At 60.4% G+C, this 8,893-nt stretch overlaps 1 gene segment (V, D, J or C); it reads right to left on the bottom strand.

Annotated features, from left to right (window-relative positions):
- Positions 1-2,503: 2,503 nt before the first annotated feature.
- LOC147414304 (Ig lambda chain V-1 region-like) lies at positions 2,504-3,045 on the bottom strand. The segment is given in 2 exon segments: positions 2,504-2,865; positions 3,000-3,045. Coding segments are annotated over 2 exon segments (408 nt in total).
- Positions 3,046-8,893: the final 5,848 nt, after the last annotated feature.

The raw sequence follows: 8,893 nt of genomic DNA, 5'->3' as shown, positions 1-8,893 counted from the left end.
ATGTCCCCACCTCTTGGTGCTGGGGACACAGTTTCAGCAGGGCTGAACTCCCCTGGGCTCGTGCCCCGGGGGCTCCTGGCACAGCTGGGCTGGCAGAGGGCAGGGAGGCACCCGGCAGGGCTCTGGGCGCCACTCGGGGAACACAGGGGGAACTCAGCCCCGCAGCGTGGGACAGGGACAGGGCAGCTGTGGGTCCTCCAGCATTTCTTTACCGAGAGGGCGGTCAAACACTGGAACAGGCTTCCTCGAGAGCTCATCGATGCCCCAAGCCTGTCAGCGTTCTAGAGGCTTTTGGACCATGCCCTTAATAACAGGCTTTAACTTTTGGTCAGCCCTCAACTGCTCAGGCAGTTGGAACAGATGATCAATGTAGGTCCCTTCCAACAGAAAACCCCTGCCCTATCCTATTCTATTCTACACTACCCAACCCACTATGCTCCCCAAATGACAGGGGACCGGCACAGACCTGGGGCTCAAAGGGCTGACCAAGCTGGCACACCAGGCACAACCACCTGCAGCACCGGGCAGCAGGGTCAGGGCCATGGCAGGGACCTGTCCCACCATCAAATGGGGACAAGCAGAGATGCATCATGAGCGCCTGTGATGGCAGGAGGTGTTTGTATCACTTCCCCATTGCTCCGTGTCAACATTATAGCTGCCGTCGTAGCCACCACAGTAATAGACGGCCTCGTCCTCGGCTTGGACCCCACTGATGGTTAACGTGCCCGTGGTGCCGGAGGCAGAACCAGAGAATCGCGAAGGGATGCCCGAGGGTCTCTTGTTGTCATTGTAGATCACAGTGACAGGGCCGGTGCCAGGTACCTTCTGCTGGTACCAGCCAACATAGCTGTTGCTGCTGCTGCTAAGCCCAGAGCAGGTGATCTGGACGGTTTGTCCTGGGTTCGCTGACACCGAGGGCGGCTGAGTCACTGCTGCCTGGACCAGGGAACCTGGAGAGGGAGAGGAGAGAGGGGAGAAGACAGGAGTCAGCCTGTGCCCCACGAGCAGAGCCCTCCCGGGGCAGTAGGACCAGACCCCTCTGCCCAAACGCCTAGGCCGGGCATAGCAAGTTTGGCCATGGCACCTGAGCTGTGGGCGAGCACTACGAGGAGGAGAGGGGCCCAGGCCATGGCGCGATCCCACCAGATCCGTGTCCCCACGCTGATGGAGCTGTGTCGCAGACCCCGACTCCCTTTTAAGCCCCCGCCTGCCCGGAGCACGGCCCCTCCATGCAAATCTGACCCCACGCTCATGGCTGGATCCTGCCCGCTCCTCTCTCCCCACCTCCCTCCCTGCTCCCCGCCCAACCCCACCACCCCAGACGCAGCAGGGCTTGTCCTCAGGCACAGAGCACCACCACCTCCCAACTCAGAACCAAAAACCCACCAGCACAGACCCATCACCCCATCCCAAGTCCTGGCCGAGCAGCTGTAGGGCCAATGGGTTCAGGAAAGCTGGGTGGCTGGGGGGAATGGGGTCCCCCAGGGTGGCAGGCGGTGCTAGCAGCTCCCATTGAAGGGATGGGGATGACGCCAAACCCCAGCACTCCCTACCCCACTTTCGACACGTGTCCCTCCTACGGGTGTCCCAGGCCCCTAAGGTACCCTCTTGCTCCGCTGCTTTTCTGCCCTGGCTCTTCCCCTGCCAGCCCAGGCCCACCGCTCAACACCTTCGCTCTCCCCAGCCATCCACCCCGCGGCACAACCGGAGTCGTTCAGCACTGAGCCCCGGGGCTCAGCGATGGCTCCCCACGAGCAGGTCATGAGCCCAAGGGGCAGGGGCTGGTGCTGGGCAAACGCAGCCAGAGCCAGGGCAGGCCAGGGGCTCTGCTCACAGCTGTTGGGGCAGCCCCCAGCCAGCCCTGCTCCTGCCCAGCCATCGCAGCTGCCTGTGGCAGCCTCGTGCCCAGCCCAAGAGCAGCTGCAGCTGTAAGAAACACCCCCACCTCCTCGACGTTGCCCGTCCCAGAGCGCTCGGGGCACAGAGACCCCGATGGGCACGAGCAGGGCAGGGATGCAGGGGCCTGTCTCCTTACAGGCAGCTGGAGGGGACCGGCTGGAGCCAAGCACGTGCCACATGACAGGAGCCACCTCACAGGCACATGTGCTGCTCCAACACCGTGACCAAGCGGCAGAAGCAGCAGCAGCCGCCATAGCAGCAGGTGACACCTGAGGGGTCCTGGGGCAGCGGCAGTTTTGTTTCTCTCTTCCCCAGTGACCGGGGTTGCAGTGACCCTCCTCAGCACTGCTGTCCCAGGCAGCCCAGTTACAGACAGCCTCTCCGCCTCCTCGGCTTGGAGCCCAAGCGTAGGTAATGTGGCTTAGAAGAATGTCATGATCCCAAGTGCTATGAATCCCCTCCCGAAATGACAAGGGACAGGCACAGACCTGGGGCTCTAAGGGACAGCCAAGCCGGACACCAGGCACAGCCTCTGGCAGCACAGGGCAGCAAGGGCAGGGCCATGGCAGTGACCTGTCCTACCATCAAACAGGGAAACAGAGTCCTAACTTGTGTCTGCGTTGGCAGGAGGATTTTGTATCACTTCCCCATTGCTCTGTGTCACTGTGGCACCAGTGTAACTGCTGTCGTAGCTACCACAGTAATAGACGGCCTCGTCCTCGGCTTGGACCCCACTGATGGTTAACGTGCCCGTGGTGCCGGACTTGGAGCCAGAGAATCGCGAAGGGATGCCCGAGGGTCTCTTGTTGCTCTGGTAGATCACAGCGACAGGGGCTGTGCCAGGTACCTTCTGCTGGTACCAGCCAACATAGCTGCCGCTAATCCCAGAGCAGGTGATTTGAATGGTTTGTCCTGGGTTGGCTGACACCGAGACCGGCTGAGTCAGCGCTGCCTGGACCAGGGAACCTGGAGAGGGAGAGGAGAGAGGGGAGAAGAGAGGGGTTAGCCTGTGCACCACGAGCACAGCCCTCCCGGGGCAGTGAGGAAGGATCCCTCTGCCCAAAGGCCTTGGCCGGGCACAGCGAGTCTGAACAGGGCACCTGAGCTGTGGGCGAGCACCACGAGGAGGAGAGGGGCCCAGGCCATGGTGCGATCCCACCAGATCCGTGTCCCCACGCCGACGGAGCTGTGTCGCAGACCCCGACTCCCTTTTAAGTCCCCGCCTGCCCGGAGCACGGCCCCTCCATGCAAATCTGACCCCATGCTCATGGCTGGATCCTGCTCGTGCTTCTCTCCCCACCTCCCTCCCTGCTCCCCGCCCAACCCCACCACCCCAGATGCAGCAGGGATTGTCTCCAGGCACAGAGTGGAGAAACATCCCAACTCAGAACCTAAATCCCAGCAGCACAGAGCCCCTGTCCGCAGATGGGCTGAGCAGCTGCAGGGACAAAGGGCTCAGGAGAGCCGGGCTGCTGGAAGGAAGGGGAGGTGGGGTGGGGGGCAGACGATGCTCGCAGCACCCAGTCAAGGGGGTGGGATGACACCAATCCCCAGCACCCCACACTAGAAATTCCACATCTTCCCCTCCTACGGGTTTCCCAGGCCCTGCACAGCTCTTGCACATTCCTGTCCTTCCCCATTGCCTCTGGGGATCAATAATCGTGCCCTTGGCCCTTCTCTTGCTAAGAGCCATGCAGTGCCTTTTCCTTGGGTGGGACACCCCTGTCCAGGCCTGCAGGGGCCAAAGCGGCAGCAGACCCCTGGCAGAAAAGGCCACGGAGGGCTGGGAAGCCATCAAGCTGCACAGGAGCCAGCAACGCACCCATGGGCTGCCTTAGCAGGAGCATTGCCAGCAGTCGGGGAGAGGATCCTTCCCCTCCACTCAGAGCTCTGTGACACAGCTCAGCGCTGTGACAGCACTGGGCTCCCCCGCCAGGGATGGGGACAGATGGGATCAAAGGCGGAGAAGGGCTCTGATAGTGATAACGCGCTCAGCACATCACTTGTACAGAGAGAGGCAGCGCTAGCTGGGGTGGCAGAGCCCAAGGCAGGGAACCTCAGGGACATCTTATCAACATTAGAAACAACTCTATGAGTAGGAAAGGAGATGGAGGTAGGCTCCTCTCAGAGGTGTCCGTTGAGGGCACGAGAGGCAATGGGCACAGACTGAAACACAGGAAAAGATGCCTGAAGATAGGAAAACCTTTTTCCTGCTGCAAGGATGGTCAAACACCGGAACGAGTTGCCCAGAGAGCTGTGAAGTCTCCAGCCTTGGAGATATTCAAAACCGGCCTGGACAGGCTGTGGGCAAGCTGCAGTAGCCAACCCAGAATCGAGCAGGGGGTGGGACAAGACAACCTCCAGAGGCAGCTCCAGACCCAGCGATTCTGGGGCTTTCCACAGCAGCAGGTCACACCAGAGGGGCTCTGGGGCAGCAGCAGGTTTGTTTCTCTCTTCCCAGGTGATGGGGGTTGCAGTGACCCTCCTCAGCACTGCTGTCCCAGCCACGACAGTTACAGACAGCCTCTCCGCCTCCTCCTCAGCTTGGAGCCCATGCGTAGGTAATGTGGCCAAGAAGAATGGCATGTTGCCAAGTGCTGTAGATCTCCTCCCCAAATGACAGGGGACAGGCACAGACCTGGGGCTCTAATTGACAGCTGAGCTGGGACACCAGGCACAGCCACTGGCAGCTCAGGGCAGCAAGGGCAGGGACATGGCAGGGACCTGTCCTACCATCAAACAGCGACAACAGAGACTACTACATGTCTGTGATGGCAAGAGTACTTTTTATCACTTTCCCGTTGCTCCATGTCAGTGTGGTATCAATATAGCTGCTGCCGTAGCCACCACAGTAATAGACGGCCTCATCCTCGGCTTGGACCCCACTGATGGTTAACGTGCCCGTGGAGCCGGACTTGGAGCCAGAGAATCACGAAGGGATGCCCGAGGGTCTCTTGTCATTCCAGTAGATCACAGTGACAGGGGCAGTGCCAGGTACCTTCTGCTGGTACCAGCCCACTTCATAGCTGCTGCTGCTGTACACCCCAGAGCAGGTGATCTGGACGGTTTGTCCCGGGTTCGCTGACGCCGAGGGCGGCTGAGTCAGCGCTGCCTGGACCAGGGAACCTGGAGAGGGAGAGGAGAGAGGGGAGAAGACAGGGGTCAGACAGTGCCCCACGAGCACAGCCCTCCCCAGGAAGTGTGACAGGGACAGGACCTCCCTGTGCCTAAATGCCATGATGACACAGAGCGACTCAGCCCAGCACACAGAGCCCAAGGACAAACTACAAGCGTCGTGTAAGTAGAACTGGCAAAAGCAAGAGGAGAGGAAAGCCAGTGTCTGTGCCTCCATCATGATGACCAGTACTGCTGCCATTGTAGCTGCCACAGTAATAGACGGCCTCGTCCTCGGCTTGGACCCCACTGATGGTTAACGTGCCCCTGGTGCCAGATATGGATCCGGAGAATCGTGAAGGGATGTCCGCGGGTCTGTAGGTATTCCAGTAGATGACAGTGATGGGGGCACTGCCAGGTACCTTCTGCTGGTACCAGCCATAGTAGCTGCCAAAAGTGGTGCTACTCCCAGAGCAGGGGATCTGGACGGTTCGTCCTGGGTTCGCTGACACTGAGACCGGCTGAGTCAGCGCTGCCTGGACCAGGGAACCTGGAGAGGGAGAGGAGAGAGGGGAGAAGACAGGGTTCAGACAGTGCCCCACGAGCACACCCCTCCCGGGGCAGTGGGAACAGACCCCTCTGCCCAAAGGCCTTGGCTGGGCACAGCGAGTCTGGCCAGGGCACCTGAGCTGTGGGTGAGTACCACGAGGAGGAGAGGGATGAGGCCAGACAGGTGGCAGCTCCTGACACAAAAGATGGAAGGGGCCAGGGTGCTGCACAGTCTCTTGCTGTCGTGGGGCCGTCCTGGGGCAATGCCCAGGGCCAGGGGCTTCTCAGGGGGACAGAGTTTCTGGGGTGCTCCTGCACAGGCTGAGCAGGAGCCCATTGAGCTGGCACTGGGCAGACATAGGCAGTGCTGGAGCAGCCCGTGGCTCCTCTTGCAGCACAACAGAGCAGCCCCCGGCCAGCCCTGCTCTGTCCCACCAGCCTCACACACGGCCCTCGAGCTGCTGCACCCACGACAAACATCCCTTCCAGGGGCGGAAGGCAAAGCTTTGCCCAGCTCCCTCGAACATGGCATGTCCCCACCTCTTGGTGCTCGGGACACAGTTTCAGCAGGGCTGAACTCCCCTGGGCTCGTGCCCCGGGGGCTCCTGGCACAGCTGGGCTGGCAGAGGGCAGGGAGGCACCCGGCAGGGCTCTGGGCGCCACTCGGGGAACACAGGGGGAACTCAGCCCCGCAGCGTGGGACAGGGACAGGGCAGCTGGTGGTCATCCCTTCCCCAAATGACTGGGGATGGGCAAGGCCTGTGATTCTAAGGGATGGCCAAGTTGGAACACCAAGCACAGCCACTAGCAGCACAGGGCAGCAAGGGAAGGGTCAGGGTAGGGACTCATCCACCATCAAATGGGGACAGTAGAGACTCCTAATATGTGCTTAAGATGGCAGGTGGTTTTAGTATCACTTCCACATTGCTCTGTGCCACCGTGGCACCAGTATATCTGCTACTCTCATAGCTACCACGTAACAGACAGCCTCGTCCTCGGCTTGGACCACATTGATGGATAACATGCCCGTGGTGCTGGACTTGGAGCCAGAGAATCGTGACAGGATGCCCGAAGGTCTGTTGGTGTTGCTGTAGATCACAGTGACGGGGCCACTGCCAGGTACCTTCTGCTGGTACCAGCCAGCATAACCATAGCCGCTGCTAATCCCGGAGTAGGTGATCTGCACGGTTTGTCCCGGGTTCGCTGACACCGAGGGCGGCTGAGTCAGTGCTGCCTGGACCAGGGAACCTGGAGAGGGAGAGGAGAGAGGGGAGAAGACAGGGGTCAGACAGTGCCCCACGAGCACAGACCTCCCAGGGCAGCAAATGGGGCAGGGCCCCTGTTCCTTAAGGTCCCAATGTCACACAGGGACCCAGAGACTCACACACAGAGCCCAAGGCCAGAGCCATGAGGCCCTGTGAAGAGAGGTAGCAGAAGCAGGGATAGGGAGTGCCAGAGTTGGAGAAGAGCGCTGGTCAGGGTTCAGGCACATTATGGGGGAGTAGAGCCCTGCTCATTCCACAGCTTCCCAGCACAGAGGCAATTCCAGCAGCACAAAAAGGATGGGGGAGAGCCAGGATCAAAAGGCAGGGGGGCTGGGGACAAGGCAAAGTCATGCCTTCTGTTGGGACAGATATGAAGCACCCTTGGCCCCAGAGTCACCTCATGCATGGAATAGTACTGACAGGAGAATATTCACAGCCACGTCCTTGCAAACAGACAGGAACCTGCTCCAGCACCCCAGCCCTACTGAGCCAGGAGGGAGAAAGGTAGAAACTCCTCCATCTTTAACTCCTTGACCTCACTTCCACATTCTTCCATGTCACTACAACAGCATCACTGCTGCTCTCCCAGCCACCACAGTAATAGACGGCCTCGTCCTCGGCTTGGACTCCACTGATGGTTAACGTGCCCGTGGTGCCAGACGCAGAACCAGAGAATCGTGAAGGGATGCCCGAGGGTCTCTTGTTGCTGTCATAGATCACAGTGACAGGGACGGTGCCAGGTACCTTCTGCTGGTACCAGCCGACAGCACTGCCACTGCTAAGCCCGGAGCAGGTGATCTGGACGGTTTGTCCCGGGTTCGCTGACACCGAGGGCGGCTGAGTCAGCGCTGCCTGGACCAGGGAACCTGGAGAGGGAGAGGAGAGAGGGGAGAAGACTGGGTCAGACAGTGCCCCACGAGCACAGCCATCCCCGGGCACAAGGACAGCGATGGCACTCCTCTGCCTGCAGGCACACAGACGGGACACCCTGGGTGCTGCCCCAAGCCCAGGCACTCCCTGAGGACTGGCTGGAGACAGACCCTCAACCCTGGCCCTGCCCGCTGCCCCTCGGGGCACACCTCATGCCTCTCACTGAGACCGGGCTGCCCAAAGGCAGGGTCTGCCAGGGGCACCCATCCTTTGCAGCAGTCTGGAGACACCCCTGCCCCAGAGGGGACCACGTCCAGGCCAGCAGCCAGGGATGCAGGGCAGGGAATGCAAAGTCAGTGGGAAGCTGCGTGGGGAGATGGTGATTGACAGAGGGAATGGGGGCATCTCCAGCCCAGTATGGGCTGGTGAGAAGCACCACCATGGACACCAGAGGTACTGGGCTGCCTGTGCAGGGGGCATGAGCTCCACTGGGGCCTTTTCAAGATTAAATGTGCCCCAAACAACACCCTTTCCCCTCACATCTCTTGTCTGCACAGTAGCACAAAGCACCCAAGGCACATGGGCTCTGGCTCTTGGGCTCCTCCACATCCCTTGGCATGAGTCAGGAACATCCCCAAATGCAGCCCAGGCCCAGAGTGCTTTGAAGGGTGGAACGGAAAGGGGGCACAGAGTGCCTGGAGCCTTACAGCATAGCCCTGCAATGCACAGACCTTCCAAGAGCCAACGGGTCCCTACCCAGCCCAGGGATTCCCCCAAACCCCACCTCTGCTCAGCTCTGTGGAAAGTCTCTCAGGCACAAGAGGGACTGAAATTCCCCCTGCCCAGCAGCACTGCACTACTGCCCCACAGGAAACACCACTTGCAGGTCCCTGGGGCAACGAAGGAGGTGCTGAGCAGCACACACCGACACTGCACTGGCAGCACAGAGAGGAGGTGGCATCAGGACAGACATGCAGCCAGAACACGCACAAGTGCAAAAGGGCACCAACTGCCCACCCTCTATAGCTCTTCCTCACACAGTGGAGGCGTAGGAATGAACAGGAGGGAAAAACCTAATCCCAGCATCACCATGTCCCTGACCAGCATTGCTGCTGTCCCAGCCATCACAGTAATAGACGGCCTCGTCCTCGGCTTGGACTCCACTGATGGTTAACGTGCCCGTGGAGCCGGACATG

The sequence above is a fragment of the Leptosomus discolor genome, chromosome 16 (genome assembly GCF_034619465.1).
Source record: "Leptosomus discolor isolate bLepDis1 chromosome 16, bLepDis1.hap2, whole genome shotgun sequence".
NCBI classification, from domain to species: domain Eukaryota; kingdom Metazoa; phylum Chordata; class Aves; order Leptosomiformes; family Leptosomidae; genus Leptosomus; species Leptosomus discolor.
This window is presented reverse-complemented; position numbering and strand designations above follow the sequence as displayed.